Source organism: Pecten maximus, unplaced genomic scaffold, assembly GCF_902652985.1.
Source record: "Pecten maximus unplaced genomic scaffold, xPecMax1.1, whole genome shotgun sequence".
NCBI lineage: Eukaryota > Metazoa > Mollusca > Bivalvia > Pectinida > Pectinidae > Pecten > Pecten maximus.
Window position 1 is genome coordinate 1,990 of NW_022979579.1, and position 19,103 is coordinate 21,092.

At 36.2% G+C, this 19,103-nt stretch overlaps 3 protein-coding genes across 3 annotated transcripts; 1 reads left to right on the forward strand and 2 right to left on the reverse strand.

Annotated features, from left to right (window-relative positions):
- Positions 1-227: 227 nt before the first annotated feature.
- LOC117318976 (vegetative cell wall protein gp1-like) lies at positions 228-2,596 on the reverse strand. The gene is made up of 2 exons (XM_033873891.1): positions 2,409-2,596; positions 228-828 (listed from the first exon to the last, which is right to left on the reverse strand). Exons 1-2 carry the CDS (start codon positions 2,594-2,596, stop codon positions 228-230), a joined length of 789 nt encoding a protein of 262 aa, XP_033729782.1.
- Positions 2,597-7,580: 4,984 nt separating this feature from the next.
- On the forward strand, positions 7,581-8,909 carry LOC117318989. Its single transcript, XM_033873901.1, has 2 exons — positions 7,581-7,649; positions 8,518-8,909. Exons 1-2 carry the CDS (start codon positions 7,586-7,588, stop codon positions 8,751-8,753), a joined length of 300 nt encoding a protein of 99 aa, XP_033729792.1. The 5' UTR covers positions 7,581-7,585; the 3' UTR covers positions 8,754-8,909.
- A 156-nt stretch (positions 8,910-9,065) lies between these two features.
- On the reverse strand, positions 9,066-9,710 carry LOC117318983 (putative nuclease HARBI1). The gene has a single exon (XM_033873895.1). The coding sequence runs from the start codon at positions 9,708-9,710 to the stop codon at positions 9,066-9,068; it is 645 nt and encodes a 214-aa protein (XP_033729786.1).
- Between the last annotated feature and the right edge of the window lie 9,393 nt (positions 9,711-19,103).

Below are 19,103 nucleotides of genomic sequence, written 5' to 3' on the forward strand. Positions count from 1 at the left end.
TTGGGGGAAACGGCCCCTTTTTTTCTTAATCATTCCCATGTTTATTATAATCCCTATAAATGCTTTAAATTCTGTCAGTGAGACGGGATACCATTTATGTCCTCGACAATGCGGTCCTAATGTCGCTGCTGCTGCTCGCAATAGAGTTCGGGCATATCTAAATGAAAGACGGGAATCAATCAAACATATGATTTGAATTATATGAAACAAATTAAAAGTTAGAAATGTTAATAAGACGGACAGAGCGGGACTCGACAGATAAGAGGGGGACGGGCGGGACGGGAGAAACTCGACTGATAAGAGATGGACGGGCTGAACGGAGCGGGACTCGACTGATAAGAGAGGGACGGGCGGGACGGAGCGGAGAGGGACGGAGCGGGACACGACAGATAAGAGATAGACGGGCGGGATGGAGCGGGGCTAGACAGATAAGAGAGGGACGGGTTGAACGGAGCGGAACTCGACAGATAAAAGAGGGACGGAGCGGGACTCGACTGATAAGAGAGGGACGGAGCGGGACTCGACAGATAAGAGATGGACGGGCGGGATGGAGCAGGACTCGACTGATAAAAGAGGGACGGGCAGGATGGAGAAGGACTCGACTGATAAAAGAGGGACGGGCGGGACGGAGCGGGACTCGATTGATAAGAGATGGACGGGCTGAACGGAGCGGGACTCGACTGATAAGAGAGGGACGGAGCGGGACTCGACAGATAAGAGAGAGACGAAGCGGGACTCGACAGATAAGAGAGGGACGGGCGGGACGGAGCGGAGCGGGACGGAGCGGGACACGACAGATAAGAGATAGACGGGCGGGATGGAGCGGGGCTAGACAGATAAGAGAGGGACGGGTTGAACGGAGCGGAAAGCGACAGATAAAAGAGGGACGGAGCGGGACTCGACTGATAAGAGAGGGACGGAGCGGGACTCGACAGATAAGAGATGGACGGGCGGGATGGAGCAGGACTCGACTGATAAAAGAGGGACGGGCAGGATGGAGAAGGACTCGACTGATAAAAGAGGGACGGGCGGGACGGAGCGGGACTCGATTGATAAGAGATGGACGGGCGGGATGGAGAGGGGCTAGACAGATAAGAGAGGGACGAGTTGAACGGAGCGGAACACGACAGATAAAAGAGGGACGGAGAGGGACTCGAGAGATAAAAGAGGGACGGAGCGGGACTCGATTGATAAGAGAGGGACGGGGCGGGACTCGATTGATAAGAGAGGGACGGAGCGGGACTCGATTGATAAGAGAGGGACGGGGCGGGACTCGATTGATAAGAGAAGGACGGGGCGGGACTCGATTGATAAGAGAGGGACGGGCGGGATGGAGCAGGACTCGACTGATAAAAGAGGGACGGGCGGGACGGAGCGGGACTCGATTGATAAGAGATGGACGGGCGGGATGGAGCGGGGCTAGACAGATAAGAGAGGGACGAGTTGAACGGAGCGGAACTCGACAGATAAAAGAGGGACGGAGCGGGACTCGACTGATAAGAGAGAGACGGGCGGGACGGAGCGGGACTCGACAGATAAAAGAGGGACGGGCGGGACGGATGTGAATGACTTTGTGTACTTATATCAAAGGTACATTGCATATACTTTATTATGGGGTTAAAACAAAATACTTGAAGCATGGAACAGTTCGTCTTTATTTCAAATTAATCAGAAATTGTGTAGAGTAACGTTTTAGAAATTTTCAGATTAATGAACGACTGTAAGAAAACACTTAAAAGAATAAGAACCGGTAATTTCAGGTTATTTTTTTCATGTAACATACATGTAGCGTCAGTTGTAGAGAACAATGGTACACTGAGTCTAGGGGTAACAATCTGCATCAATGAACAGCGTCACTGTACTAAAATCGACTAAAATCACAGCCATGTTCCTTCCACAATTGCCGATAAGTTGTCACCACGATCATATTTAACTGCCATCATTATCAAAACGATAACGTCCACGGAACAAAGATACAGAACCTACGTTTTATCCAAAAAAAAAATTAGAACAATGTCTGATTTCAAAGGTAACTATTTGTTCATTGCTTCTGTATCCATGTATTAAGGATGTACACATGGTACCCCTGGAGTCTTGAGTTATCAATAGGTACTTATGTGCTAGACCTTATCCATACAAATCGGTTAATTCTTCATTATACAATAAAAGTTCACCTGAGCCCTTCTAACGTTGTGTGCCTCGATATAACAAAATCCAAACACTTTTACCTGTAATGTTCAATCATTGTGTCGATGCACACGAATATAAAACACTGTAAGACAATATCACTGTAAGTACAGTAATAATTACAGTTCGTAGTTGATATAAATGTTATTCAGTATAAGTATATAACAAGTATGTACCACAGTTCAAAAATGTCATTGAAACTATCAGATTGCGTGCGTTACCTGTTTGTTTCCAAGACGCATTTCCGTAATAAATTAACGAAAAAGAAAAGCAAGAAATATGCAATTGGAGGTGAATTCCTTGGAGGCATATCGGTTGGTCCCGGAGGTTCCAAACATGGTTGGATGAAGTCACGGTTCTCAGGAGGATAAGGTCGAAACCAAGGAGCAAACAACAATCGCGCCGCCATTATTCCGCCCAGCTGAGGTGCGTTCGGTAGCGAGAACGTTCGCGAACGTTTTGGTCGTTTGCTGAAAAAGTGCATTGTTTGCTGCAAACGCTTGCGAACGCTCCGGACCACCCGCGAACGCATTTAGGCGGTAACTCAGCAGAAAACCAAGATGGCGGAGTGGTAAGGGAAACTGAGGTTATGCAGGACGTATTTTTCAATTTTGGGCAATATTCCAATATTTCATGAGAGCTTTGATAGCTGTAAAGATTTCAAATGTAGTGTATTCTTGTATAAGTATTCAAGAAATAGTTTATAACCCCAAATGCATGTGTTTTTGGGGATAAATGATCGGTTACATGACGCCCTCGTAGCTTTACTGCAGGCCTACTAGCTGCGATAACGTAACTCTAAACGACGAGACTTTTTTTTTTTATATTGCGTCGTTAGACCCGGCCGGGTATTAAATCGATCCCATGTCTCGTAATGGAGCAAGCCCGGTGTGATTAACACCGGGGCGATTTTTGCGTCACTTATTGGCCGATTGGTTTCAAATATGAGGCCGGGTATTAATATTAGTACTTTAGGCCTACGTGTAGTACTAATGCACGCCTCCTTTGGCTAACGACGCAATACAAAAAACATCGTCTCGTCGTTTTGAGCTAGGTTATCGCAACTAGTCATAGCTTAGGCCTAATAAAGAATAAGTTTTGAAACGAAATGCAAATGTTACTGGTCCCGGTAAAAATTATACCCCATGACCTGTTTATTTAAATTAGGTACAGGAAATAAAGGACCATTGTACTGTATATTTGTTGTACATGCACAGTAGGTACGTGTAGATAGATCTAGACTAGATATATATTATTTTCAATCGTGCTTCTTTTAAACTTGCCTTATATCTGGGGCTCTAGGTCTATTTGTAAGCCTAACTGTTGCCAGTAATAAGTATTGGTATGATAGAGCCTAACAGATACCTGTGAATAAATCTAAAGCTTAATTTTGCTCTCATGACATAGACTGACATGACTGATACACATTTGTTTTAAAAGGCAATAAATAAGAAGGGTAACTAAATAATTTATAAAAGTAACTGTTAACCTATATCTACAGTAACATGTATAACTGTTATAGAATAAATAATTTGTCTTGATGGGATCTATACTTCTAGTTACTTGATAAATTTGACATTTCTGTATTTAAGCAATTAATTGTTTTTTTAAAATATACATTTAGCACCAACTCATATTGGAGACAGCTGCAAATAAATCTGCCAGATGGAACAAAAGTTGTTTGCAAGGTGGACCAGCAAACATACTACGCTTGCATAGTGGAAAAGGGTAAAGGAAACTCCAATTCAGTTCACAATACAAAATAACTGTTTGAAAATATTTATTCAATTAAGTTCATACAATAATCAAGGCCTAGACCTATATAATATGAATATGAATTTCTTAAAATGTTCATTAATACATAGTCTTTCTGAAACCTGTGAGTTAAATACATGGATCCTATAGAGCAAGGCCTATATATTGATTCAAACTGAAAAAAATATTGCACTTGCAGTAAGATAATGAGATTTGTGTACAATATAGCATTGTTTTTCTTAAAGTTTTCAATGTGTAATAAACAGTGTTGATACTCTTGTATTTATTCATATTGAACAGATGAAACAATGATAAAAAACTTGGTAAAAAACTACCAAGAGGCCTTTCAGTGTGAAATAGGTACAGATGAAAAAAAGGATATGTTGGCAGTTTTGTTTGATATGATTGATAAAATTTTTGAGATTAGTAAGTATTTATTCATATTGAACAGATGAAACCATGATAAAAAACTTGGTAAAAACACTACCAAGAGGCCTTTCAGTGTGAAACAGGTACAGATGAAAACAAGGATATGTTGGCAGTTTTGTTTGATATGATTGATGCAATTTTTGAGATTAGTAAGTATTTATTCATATTGAACAGATGAAACCATGATAAAAAACTTGGTAAAAAACTACCAAGAGGCCTTTCAGTGTGAAACAGGTACAGATGAAAACAAGGATATGTTGGCAGTTTTGTTTGATATGATTGATACAATTTTTGAGATTAGTAAGAGTGTTTTTGACACTTCATTTTAAACTTTGATATATTCATTTATGTTGATATTTGCATGACTTTTAAGAGTTGATGGTACTACCTTTGTTTTCAACATGGGTACCAGGTTCAAGTCCTGGAAAACTCGTCAAACCTACAATGTTCATCAGTAAATGAATATCTTAAAGGTTTTCTATATCTCATCATGACTAACATCCAAAATCAAGGAATGAAAGGAAAACCATACATGAAATGATATTATTTAAATGGAATGTTCATGATCACTTACTGACAGTAACATACAATTCCATTTTAACCCATATTTCAGGATGTTGTAATTTCACTAGTATTACATTGTATATCAGTCTGAGGAAACATCTTGGGTAACTGTAATGCAAATTTTATGACCGTTGATTTAAATGTTTTGGCCAAATAAAATTATGTAACATTAATATAAATTTATACATGTAATGTATCTTGATAATACAAATATGTATATTATATTTAATATCAAAGTCGCTCGATATCAGGTTTAATCCGTATTCTAAGATTGATTTTTTTTAAATACATGTATGTAATATTTACAAACACCATTTTATTATAATGCTTTTTCATGATCTTCAAAACAAGATAAATCATTCTGAATAATTCCACTAAGAAAAATAATCATTACTCATTGAACACGTGACTGCATGAATTTATCTAGATCTGTAATGTTATAACATTTCTTATCCATGGATACATTTTATATACCAATACATGAGTTTAGAATACAATGTGTTATGTAATAAAGATTTACATGAATTAGCTTTAATGATGTAGGTGTATCTTCGTCTGACCACGATCAAGGACCTGTGCCTTGTGATAATGATCAGTCAGCTGTCCCTGTAAGTGCAAGCCAAGCCCCACCAGAATTACCAGTGGTAACCAATGAGGAGGAGACATGTGGAAATAGAGGTATGTAGTAATTTATACTAGGAATGAGATAAAAGGTAAAAATATATCGCATTTTGTCTATGATGTGATTTCATTGTAAAATTTGATGAAGATATATACAATGTTTTGATAGTTTGATTTAACAGTATGCGTAGGACAAAGTTAATACCATATGTTGGTGTAAGTCACTATATATAGGTTTGCTGTACCAGTTTTTGAGTTAACCGATCATCTATTATCATTTTAATTAAAGAACATTGAACTTTGTTTTGAAAAGCCTTGAGAAACTGAAAGTGGTCATTGCTTTTTGAAATTATATAAAAAAGCAGTATTAAAGATGTAATATTAATCAGTCTATTTCATCCTTCAGAACAAACGTCATGGTCACATGAGGCAGTTCTTCTTCTAATAGAGACGTATAGGGACCATCAACAAGAGTTCAAGTCGCCATTGGTTAGGAAAGCAGATATATGGAAGAAGATTTCAACTTGCCTGCAACGCCATGGAAAAAACTACTCCTATGACTCATGTGACAAAAAAATGAGGTCGTTGAAATACAGGTACATTTGTACTATATTTGGTTGTATGATCCATGCATAGAAGGATGCTACAAGAAACTCTGATGCATCCAAGTTTCTGCTAGTCAGCCCATGTCCAATATCTCAGTTATGTTGGGTTTTTTCTAAGTAGTTGTGATTGTTTAAACAAATTTATACAATATAACTATACAATTCTGTACAATATATCTCATATTCTTTAAGATTTCCTACCAGTTACAGTGCACCACAGTAATATGCATGGATATTATTTATAGAGATGTTCATGAAACAGTTTATGAATTTCATATAAAGTTAATAAACAAGTTTGATAATTTCAATTTTACATTCCAAACCGACGAGAAAAGGCCCTGTACACGAATACATTTGTTAGATTTTATTTATTACGTGTATATATGTTTGAGAAAACATACTGCAATTGTTTGTATTAACATATTTTCAATGATTCTCCTTTATAATGGACAACTCATTTTTCATTGAGACATTATTATTATAACATAAAGTCATGTACAGTGTACATGAAGAGTCACAAATTTAGTGTTTCCATAGTTACATGTTATTATTATACATGTGCTATTTTTTTTCCTGATATTTCAGGAAAAAATGAACCATGAGATAAAAATAAATCCATGCTCTGAACACAGATGTCATGCGTGTTTAAAGACACATGCAGTGGTTCTGTAAATATATTTTTATTGTACAGCTGCTATAACAGCAAACACATTTGAAACATTTTTGTTAAAGAACCAATTGTTTCAATCTTTAAATATGAATTACATGGTAGTGCATTCTAGTCTGTACTCAATATTTGCAGATACAAGGTCATAGCAGATGGACATGAGGAGACTGGAAGGGGCAGAAGGAAATGGGAATATTTTGAGGTACATGTATATATAGTATACAGGACTGACAGTGCCATTATTTTACTGTTAATCAAAAAGTTAGATATCATTGGCATTATCAAGTCTGTCATCAATAACAATCTGGATTAAAACAACCTTTGATAAAATATTGCTGAATTTATTTTTATTCATGCTAAAAAATATGGAAGTTCCTCTGACAATTATTCTTAACTTATCAAAGAACAGTTATTTTAAAAGAAAATAAATTGTTATGGTACATATAGGGACCATCCTTTTGAACTGTGCATTATCATGAAAACTTTTTTCTACTGTCTAATAATAGACCTATCCTTTATAGACCTATACTAAAACCATTCCTCAAGACATTAAACTAATTACTCAATCAACCACAGAAGAGAATGCACAAGGCAAATTAAATTATTTAAATTTCCATGTGATACAGCATTCCAGTTATTTTTGGTTGTACAGATTTCTTATCGAAAATACAGATACTGTTTATGAATATTTTGTACTACAATGTAATACAGAAATATTTCATAATGTCATACTATGAACTGGTCTTATTTTCAGCTCATGGATGAGCTGTTAGCCGGTGATCCTGCTGTTCGGCCAGGAACAATTGTTTCATCACTGGAAGGTACATGTAATATAGGCTGTTATTTTGTTATTGCTGTACATATTATCCTAAATATATACAAATATCATCCATTTGATATCAATCAGATTACATTTCATCACGTCTTAGTCATGGAACTTTGGTTTAAGCTTTTATTATGTTACAAATACTATTTGGATTGGTAAAAAACAAACTTCTTTTGAATTACTAAGTACTATCAGTTTCAGCAAACAGTTAATAATGGAGCAGCCTAACTTATCTTCTTTTTATGGTTGTATTGCATTATTCAATGCAGAAAGATAACTGTCAAAATTAAATTTATCTATTTGACCATGTGGCAGCGGCGGGAGGCACTATTTCAGAGACCACCATCCATCAAATATTAAATTAGATTTAATACCCAAGTTAAATGGCATTTAAGCAATGAATATTTCAGCAAAAGTTGTTATGGTCCTATAACACACATTGCTATTGATGACAAACTAAACAAAGCCTGCTTGGGCTTTATGTAAGTTTGTCAGCAATAGCAATGTGTGTTATATGACCATATTATCAGTATAATTATAATTTATTTATTCATTTCAACAAGTTTTTGAGCCATAAATCAAATGCAGACAACAGTTGAAATTGATGACGTCACAATAGCACTGGGCGTTATAGCCTGAGGCACTGGGTGTTATAGGTGATATAACAGCAACTGCCTCTTATCATTGTGTCAATGGGAAAATGCAGAGCAAATGTAAATATAAGGAATTGGACACAAAAATAAGGTTTTAACCCACCACCTTTGATATATTAATTCAGAAGCCTCCCACCTCCCCCACATGATTAATTATGGGTTTGCCTTTAACTGACTGTTCTGATATATGCCTTCATGATATATTAATAGGGAATAGCAGTACCATAGCAACAGCTTCAGCAGGAAAAGCAAAATCCCCTGAAATAATCAGAAAAGAAAAGAAAAAAAGGAAGAGAGAGGAGATGCCGGAATGGTTTCGGGACTTCTCTGAAAAACAGAACAACATCTTGACAGAAATAAAGGACACCCAGAAGAAAGCGGTAGAAGTAGCTGCGGAAAGGAACGCCATTCTGAAGTCTTTGACTTCAGCAATGCTGAATAAATAATTAATTTATATGTATACTGTATAATGTTAGGGGGCGCGTGGAGTGCCCCTACTCCTAATCACCGGTACAAGCAGGTGTGTAAAACTATTTACTGGTAATTGGTGTCTGTGCCTCTGAAAATGTATCTCTAGCGCTGATAAAGAAATATTTCGTATAAATGGGTTTTTTTTTCATTTTAAACATCTCTTATCAAACATTTAGCAGTAAATTAAAGTATATTGAAATAACACTTGTTTCTTTATATTTTTCTTTGCGATGGGAAGGTAATCAAAATGAAGGAGATGCTTTTTATTGCCTGATGAATTTTCCTGATTACATCAACATGTTTGCAATCTCAAGACGTTTTCCCAAGGCAACTTGTCCTGTAGAGTTGTCATCAGCTAGTGGACAGCAAGTATCATCTGGCATATCAAACTCTTCATCATCAGAAGATTCATTCTGTAGAATGAAATTATGTAGAGCACAGCATGCAACAATAACATTTGGAATTTCATCCAACAGGTGCATGTCAAGAAATTGTAATCTCCTGAATTTACATTTCAGGAGGCCAAACGCTCTCTCAATATTAACCCTTGTTGATGAGTGACTCTTATTGAACTTCTTCTCGATACAACTGAGGTGGCCATTGTCGCGAAATGGCACAAGCAGGTTAACAGACAGAGGATAGGCCGAGTCACCGAGGAGATGTTGGTTTGGTGGCAGAGATGGTAGAATCAGACTTAACGGACAGTTTCTCCAGACTCTGGCATCGTGGACTGAACCTGGCCAACCAGCATATACGTCGCAAAAGACCAAGTTGCTGTCGCAAACAGCCTGCAACTGGATACTGGGAAACCCTTTCCTGTTGATGTAAGAATCTCTGCGCTGAGAAGGCCCAGGGATAGGTATGTGTGTCCCATCGACGGCACCAACCACACCAGGAAAACCACATCTGGTAAAAAAAACCATCAGCAACATGCTTCAGTTCTGCAGCAGTAGAGGGCAAAACTATGAATTTTTTCTGTTGAGCAACTATAGCTTGAACTACACTTAACATGTTTTCGTGCAGAGAACTCTTGCTGAAGCCAAAGCGGTCAGCCACACTTCTAAAACACTCTTTGTTGCCAAGAAGCCATAAAGTCGCAAGGAGTTTCTTCTCGATGCAAACGTTTCTTTCTGGGATGCAAGGTGCCAAATGACCACACAGTGCCTGAAAAACCATGGCCATGTGATTAGCATTGGGTTTGTCTATTCTATTTGCAGTCAAGTTAAATGTTTGGTCATTCAATGATATTTCTTAATCTGTGTACTGTGCCCAGCTATTTGTGTTTTCAACCAATTAACAGTTAAGTAAAATTAGAAATATCTGTATCTAAGAATTAGTTATATCTCAGTTTGAACAAGTAATAATTTTTATAGGGGACCATTACATTACAGAAGTCCCCAAAAACCCCGCAGTTTGGTTTGCAGTACTAGTGTTTAAATACATGTACAGACCAAATTTCTGGGTGGACCCCCAAAGGAAAAATTAACCAATATTTCAAAATATTCTCTGGACAAAGAGGTACTGCAGTCTATTTCTCTGCATGGATTGGAATACTATCAAGGACTTTGTTCAATTAGTAAATTTCAGTATCTAGGCCATCCAGTCCTTGATAGTTTTTATTTAAGGATTAACCTGTGATTTTGTTAAGTTTATGAGATCATAAATCCAATGGAGCGCAAGGTAAATTGCTAAAACACGAAGTTATTGGAAAAAAAATTTAGTTTGCGGAACAATGGTTATCGTGTGAAAGTCAGTGCAGACTGTAAATATTGGGAAATAACACTTTTGAATACATTTTGTCCATTTTCAGGAGAAATTATTTCTACTTAGTGACATCCTCAACAGTAAATATTTCATATTTGAAAGGTTTTTAAAAATCTGATCCTTTAGTAACATGACATCTATTTGAGTTTTTCAGTTTTGATATGTCTTAAAACACCCTTCTTTTAAAAAATAATAATTATCCGGATTTTCCGCTTTCCGTTTTCTACATTACGTAATGCGAGATGGCGACCATCACTAACGAATTCGAACGCTGAAACAGCGTTGTCAAATGCAACAACATGTGAGTAAAAAACACAATACCCTACGAGTGTTTGTTTTCAAACATAACAGTTGTTTCCTTAACTTGATTTATGCGCATGCTTGATACTTTGGCTTAGACTTTCCTCGGTTCGAAAAACAAAAGCAATATAGATCTAGATCTAGACTATGCAGATAGATGGCGACGCATTTATGATAGAGTCATAAAAGCTGATACGACAGACTGGAATTCTACCTAAAGGTAAGTTCTCTCATGTGTAATTGATGGATAAATTTAAATTGAGCACAAATTCCATGTAGACTTCTACGAGTAGATCTAGCGTGCCAAAAGTACTCTGTCCCGTCATATTTTTTATATTTCGTGCGTTAATGATTTTGTTTTTCAGAAGATTTTCTTGAACTTGCATATACTTGAAGAGGATAATTATTTAGTTATTTCCGCTTGCTTTGTTTCCGATAAAAAATATATAGGGCCTATGCACAGTATCGAAACAAGTTTAAATTTACGAAAGTGTGCTGCCGTTTTGTTCTTTATTCCAACTAGGCTAATAATATATATCGTTCAAAAGTACGCAATAGTGCATATCTCTACAGAAAATTTGTCACAATACATGAAATATGGCGTGACCAAATACTTTGGTACTGTACGGTATACGTACATGTGTATAATATAATTCATCAGAGACATTTAATGATCTGTAAATGCATTTATAGACGAGAGATGTAGGTTGGCAGTTATTTCAAATGCAGATATCTTCTTTGCATCTTAACTATGAATCATCTTTAGTTTTATTTGAGAAATGTTTAATTAATGGATAAACCCCCAGATAGCTGGACACAGTTTACTTTTGAAAAGTTAGTACACATATAATATTTTTAGATGGGTTTAACAGTAATAGAGAAACTTGTATACTAAATGGCACACATAATAACAATATTAGAGTACATGACAAAAAAATCCACAATATGATATCGACAACAATGCTTGTTGGCGGATATATTCATATAATATATATCGTCGTGACCATCAAAAATAGATACTGCCAGCTGGCTTGTGCAAATTTCACGTCGTTACACTCATTTCAATTCTCATTGTTTGTCCGCTTTTAAATGAAACGTTTTCGGTTTAAAATTCTGGCAGACCTTCAAATGCTTATGCAAGCCTTGGAAGGAAGTCTCAACCTACATGTAGGTCCAACCATATATTTAACGAAGAGCAACTTTGGTCGACCAGTACAATCGCTTTTAAAAACTTCATTTCCCGTATCCAGTTAAAATCGGGTTTGTATATTTTAGACGTAAAAATGCAATATTGCAGACATTTCATAGCTTTGACAAGGCTCGTTTGAAAACAGAGCATGCCGTGAACACAGGGGTTTGTAAGATGAATTGTGCATATATATATACATATATCCTGACTCTGTTCATTCATAATGATCATTCATCTTTCAAACCCCTGAGGCGCAAATGATGTAAGCCTACCTCAAATGACGATTTTGTCATTCTAAAATGACCCTTAAATTCTGCTAATGAATATATTGGTATTACTTCCTCAAAGTAATTAAGGATCCGTGTTGGGTCTTTGCCATTGCCAGGTTTTAATACAAACTGTAAAGCAGTATTTGTTGATCTTATGACTGCTACTGACGCATTTGTATATGAATCGAAGTTTACAGTGTCGACTGCCACCTCGTCAAGAATCAATAATCTAATTACATCCTCCATATTGGCGGCCATATTGAAATCGTTTTTCGCGAGCGCAGCGTTCAGTGATCACAAAACGTTCGCCAAAAAAAAGCTCGCGAACGTTCTCGTTACCGAACGCACCTCTGGTATGCCGAGACACGGAAACGCCGTCTATGACGTTATTTAATTTGTCGATGACGTCATTGGTATTGTTGAACGGTCGGATTTCGGAGAGCCTACAAATAGGCTCTCTGGCACTCAACGGTAGTAGTATAGAGCCTATAAATAGGCCCTGTGGCACTCTGGGGGTTAAACAAATCGTCAATGCTTACACACCAGTAATATGAACCAGTGATTGTTATAGACTTGCCAGACATGTACATGTACTTGAATTAATTGTCCCCCTAACTTGTTGCCATGGGTACTAATCCCCCTCCCCGCCACCATCAACTTCACCTGATGGCCATGGATATACACTTGATTAGGAGTCATCGGGCTCAGGTGTGTTAGTCACCACACCTGGTCAGTTTCTCCTTTTTATAATTAGCCCTATAGGGGTCTATTCATAACCTGGTCAATCTGTGTTCAGAATTCTTGATCTGTTTACTTGTACATAAATCAACACTTTGATACGAGTTTTTCAATTCAATTAATTTATTACTTAATATAAATGCAGTGAAAATATAGATAAATACATAAAACAAAACTATAAAAGGTTCGGACACACAGAGACAACACATACGCGACCGTAGCGCTAGTGTAGAGAGTGATTTTGTTTTAAAATTAAATGCTATCCTCTTTTGTTGCCGAAAATAATGAATTTTCCTCAATTTGAAAGATCCTTATACGACCCTTTCGCTGTCACCCCGAATTTCAAAAGTGCCAACGTCACCGTAATTATGACGTCGTCACATGACGTCAAACAAAGATAGCCCTTACGCTGGTGATGTTTGACGTCAGGAATCCTATCTGACGCAAATTTTCTACGTATTTTCAATGTCAATTTCTGACGACGTTTCACGTGCAATCATCATAAAATCGACCGCAGCTCTAGCATTTTAGCGTGCCAACCACATCTTAATTTTAGCATGTATTCTATTGAATATTCCAGTGAATGGCGTTTCAAATTATTAAGCAAAATGTGTACATACGTATATATCAAATGTATGATAGTGTTTTGTATTGTCAGAAAAGAGCATTACAAAAAAGCCATGATCATAAACAGGAATTTCTTTCTTTCTTTCTTTCTTTCTTTCTTTCTTTACAGCTGTACTTTACTAATGGTTGAGAAATGTAACATTGAAACAGTACGGATTATTTGAAATATCTTAATTACGGATGAATTGTTCAAATAAAGTTGTATATATTTTGAAATGTCAACACACGTGCGTGCACAAACTGAGGTTTATATCTGTGAATAGATTAATAGCGAAGCAAGTTCCACCGTCTCCGTCTGTGTTATGGACAAGGAAGCCATAGTTTGTATACAAACGCGAGCTTATTTCTTATTTTCTACGTTTGTGTAATAAATAATTAAAATCAATTGACCCCTTCCCATGGGATTTTGACAGAGTCAGGATTCATTAAATCAAAGTTGATCTCTATTAATTTGCATCCCGAGAACGTATATGGTGTTTATAGAGGATGTTTGTACTACCAGTAACAGATCATGTGGATATGGTGGATACGTGATTTAAAATTAAATCCAATTGTTTACGTCGGTATATGATAAAACAAATCGTGAGCTATAAAAACCGAGTTCAACAGTGGATATAAAGCTTGGGAGACGAGCACAAAACAAGGAGACATGATTTAAACTAAACAAAGGTCACTGCGACCTCTATAATTGTATGCCATAGCGGCATTAAAAAGGAAAAAGCGACCTGTCGTGTACTAAAATGATTGTCACCGTTGTGGGCAACTCACTAGGCAAGGGTTACAATATGACACCCTTGGCTTGCGTAGTTGCGTTGTGGGTGACATAAAACGGTAGTATGTCATGTATACGGCAACTGTAACAGTAAACCGCCGGGTATTTCCCGAAAAACGAAATCCTGAAATGGTTCAAACATTGGGCTCTGGCCTGATTATCAACTGTTACCCCCATATGTTTTAGCGTCCGAAATGTGAGTACGTGAAATATGTATGATCGTATTTGAACCACAAACAGGGACCTGAGAATTTGTTACAGTCTTCAAGAAAATGAAAATTCCCTAGTTAGTTAATTAAAGTGTGTAACGGCCCATCAACACCGTAAAAGTCATAAGTGCCAAAAAAATGTGATTAAAAATACGAGCAAAATGGGCAAGAGACAAAATGACATAAAAAAAAAACGAAACATATAAAACAATAGATATATATTGGTACACTCAAGATCAGTTTAAAATAAAAATAAAAAGTGCTTATGGTTACTCAAATCTTGTGATACAAACCAATAACTTTCAGATAGTTCAAACTTTTGTATATACAAATAGACTCGAATAGAATTTCAGACTTGCAATGCTGTCGTTAAAACTCTCAAATTGTAGCCTAGATCAATGCAATCAACCCTAGTATGTATAGCAAAGTACACTTTCGATAAAAATGACACCGCTGGTGTACATTATAATGGGGGTGTCATTTTTACCCAGTTTTTATATAAAACAAAACAAAAACAAAACAAAACAAAAAAAAAAACAAAAAAAACAAAAGAACGCACACACAAAACAAAAACGTCTGAAAATGTGCTATACACACTAGGGAATGTCCAATTACATGTACACTGTAACAAATTCTCAAGTCCCTGTGTTTGAATCGACAGTATGTACATGTACCATGGTAGGACAAGCTAATGTTAATGTATGCCACAGGCGCTTGCATAGAAAATGTAAATTTTATTTTTTTGTATATGGCAGTGTATGTCAGTGTTATGGTACAGCTGTCAAACAAGAAACACAATCTGGAGTTTAGTTACCATAACTCTGTCGAAACTATTGTTGCTCTGTTTAAAATTCTATAACTTTTTCGACATAAAATTAACATCCTGTGTTTTAAGTAAAAGGTTGCTAAAGTAATGTCACATGCATTTTGGTTACATATAGTCATGCATTAAAGCTATACAGTTTCTCCATCTGCGGTCAATAATACAGCAACAGTAATGATTACATTGTCATCTAGTAATACTTGCCACTGCTCTACAAGTAGGTCATGGGGCGTAAAAAATGTATCTGCTGTCCCCGTTCCATTATGGTAAGAGGCGACTTAATTTCGGATCATATCTTTTCTTTTCTTTCTATCAACTATCTTCTTTATGATATCTCTTTAGGATTGAATAATGTTATGTTGAGGTGTATGGGGGTATAAACCTGAATAGGTCTGAGGTTTATACCCCCATACACCTCAACATATCTTTATTCAATCCTTATATTTATATTTTTTTTTTACATTTTGTACAATATTTTGTCTTTGTCAAATAGGGACTTGTGCAAGTCTACCACAGAACTTACCGAAATGTACGTAATCACTCTTCGTCTACATATGGTTAATACTTTTAGGATTTCTTTCGTGAACAAACTTAATAGCGAAATTAAAACAAATATTAGTTTTAAAGGAATTTATTTCATATAAATATGATCACTTTTGAAAAGGAATTAAAAAAATATAGTCCAAGTTCGACAAATGTATTCCTACGCCGGACTTGATATAGTTCATTGAAAAATGACTCGAGTTAACTGTGGTAGGTTCATTGAGTATGAATTTAGTGGAAATATAAATATTTGACAATGACTCACTTATGGCTTTTCTCTGGTGGGACAAACCAGAGTCTGTACTGATGGTACATGTACATGTTAGGGTAGGGCGACTGGTATACCCTGTCAGTATAATGTGGGCTGTCTTGCTGGATGACTTTGGCAGACTACAATGGGGAAGTTTTGTCAAGAGCAGGTCTACAAATGTTCTTGCGCAGTGTCCTCCTTGGAACTTTGATTTATTTTAGTTTATTTTCCAATAAAGGATCTAAATTTATATGTATCGGGTATAACATTACATAAATATGTGTAATTAAATGTGATATCATGTCATATCATCCATTAAATCTGAACGCTGTCTCATACAAACTCGCGTGGTTGATTCAGTTCTTATCCAATCTATTAGAACGGAAGGATGTGTAACGAATCTCGATATCGTACCATATTAGATTTCAACGATTTCAATGATTTTATTTCACTCAGTCACACTTTGTGTGGAACAAGAGGACATATCTATACAGTAGAGTGATTCACATATCATTTAACACTAACTTTGTACATCCTTAAACTATATCTTTGTATATATGTTAAATACAAATGTACATGTACAGTTTCACACATTCCTAAACATCATCTTTGCATTTGCAGTAAATGCAGTGATTAAATATTCTTATACCTTATGTTAGACAATTTACCACACTTTTCTTATAATTCAGCTTTAAGGCAATGTTTGGAATAGTTTCCACTAACCATTTTCATACTACCAGCAGATTTATCTGCATGGTGCCCGCTCTGGAAAATTGGGGACTATTCCATAATATCGATTTTTTTTTATTGGTTATTAGAAAAAAAACTTTTTTTATCAAATCTTTATGACTTTCCTAAATACAAATACCAAAACGACAATATATTAATAATATTTACACTGGGTAGTTTATAATAAACTGTTTTCAACGAGATCATCGATCTACACATGTACATGTAGGCATATAACGTGAATTATGTAATGATGAACACGATGCTATGAGACAGAAATAATCCTCGTCCGTTCAACTAGCCTAATTACCAAATACAACTCATAGGAAAAATAAAATATCATCTGATTCAGAAAAAGAAACCCAAGATGTTAATCGGCTGTTTAATGTAAAATACAGATGATCGTTTGGTCCAGAAAATAAAACCCGAACACGCTGATGTACCATGTAGTAAAAATGGCGTTCCCTGGAACAACGTTGTGACATTGCTCACGGCTTTGTACTAATGACGTCATTATTTACCTGTAGTGACGTCATTTATCATGATATGACGTCAAAATTTATTTCATTGTGAAGGTAAGATATTCCCCTATCAATCTGTAATAAACAAATTAAGAAAATAATATGTTCATTTTTTACTGTCCTGCATCGGACAAAAATCGGCCCACTGGCACTCAACGTAGTACTATAATCGGCCCAAAATCGGCCCCGTGGCACATAACTCGTTAAATAAATAAATTTTAATCCCAGAAGACGTTTTATGAAACCAGTCTTATTTTTTTTTTATTTTTGCAAGTAAAAAAAAGGTCGAGATGATATTAACAAAATATCATATTAAATGAAAACTTCTTTACATCAGATGCATTTGATCACATATCTCAGAAAACTTCAGTTTTAAAAAGCTCTATAATCAAAGTGTTGATGGCTGAATCAAACGGAGACAAACATTTTGTTTTGCCGTTCATGATTGATGATGTAAGGTCATTGTTCATCTTATGACGTCACAATTAATTTCTGACTAGCACAATCAACGGAAAACGTTCCATGGTAAATGTATAGTTACACTAACGACATATACATGTATACAAAATATTACACGAGTAAACTGACTTAAACAGGCTGATTATGTGATAGATTAATGGCTTTGTAATATAACGATTCCAATAAGTCCATATATGCCACTCGCCTAAAGGCATAACAGATATTTAATAGGTTTGATAAATTTCATAGTAAACGCGTGTACCATTCTGTCTACTGCATAACTTGTAATTATGAGAACATCATTAAATTTTCAAATATATTTCTGTGTAAGACAGGCGACTCGGGCGGTCCTTTTTTCTCTACGGAGACAATCATGCGACGTCACAGATTCATTGTGACGTCATATCGTATTTTTGACGTCAAAATATTGTTATTACGGATGTGTTTTCTAATATTTTTATTGGCCGAAGGACATTATATATATGAAGAGAACTGGAGTAAAGAAACGGATCAATGTTATGCAAATGGCAGCTCATTAGGATAACGAGACAGTCAATATGTGGCACTCAAGTCATTCTGATCTATCAGAGTTACTTCCCTTCGTTTAACTTTGTCAGATTGGTTAGCGATATAAAGCTTGACAGCCGACGGAGGCTGACCGAATATCCACAGCCGAATGGCCTTTCTGCACCGAGATTATACAATAATTTACACAACTAACATCTGAGACCACTCATTCTCGAGTCTTCAGGACAAATTGCTAAAATATGAATAAAAACATGTTTTAATATGGTCTAGGGATATTCTCTATGACAAGCTCCGGCCATCAACAAGGACATTTATACACAGGAATTACATTATACTCGATTCATTAGACCGTATTTGTATTCTTGTCTGATTCTGGATTATTTCTGTCATAATTTCTTCTTGTCTCACGCATCATAAATTATAAATAAACGATCCCATTTTGTCTTTGCGTCCCGCAAAAGGCAACTAATTCCAAAATAAACCATACGATATTGTTTTGTATATATGATATCAGTCATTCTTGAGATAACGGCCATAAGCAGCAAATGGTGATTTTTGTTTTTAATAATTTCTTTTTTATTTCTTCTTTTATCTATTTTCCCTG

Bases quoted from the DNA above. Each gene is read 5' to 3' on its own strand.
- LOC117318976 (XM_033873891.1), bottom strand. From the start codon at position 2,596: ATGGCGGCGCGATTGTTGTTTGCTCCTTGGTTTCGACCTTATCCTCCT. The intron at 829-2,408 runs GTAACGCACGCA...TTATCTGTCTAG, and splicing joins TGCGTCTTGGAAACAAACAG to CCCCGCTCCATCCCGCCCGT.
- LOC117318989 (XM_033873901.1), top strand. From the start codon at position 7,586: ATGGATGAGCTGTTAGCCGGTGATCCTGCTGTTCGGCCAGGAACAATT. The intron at 7,650-8,517 runs GTACATGTAATA...ATATATTAATAG, and splicing joins AATTGTTTCATCACTGGAAG to GGAATAGCAGTACCATAGCA.
- LOC117318983 (XM_033873895.1), bottom strand. From the start codon at position 9,710: ATGTTGCTGATGGTTTTTTTTACCAGATGTGGTTTTCCTGGTGTGGTT.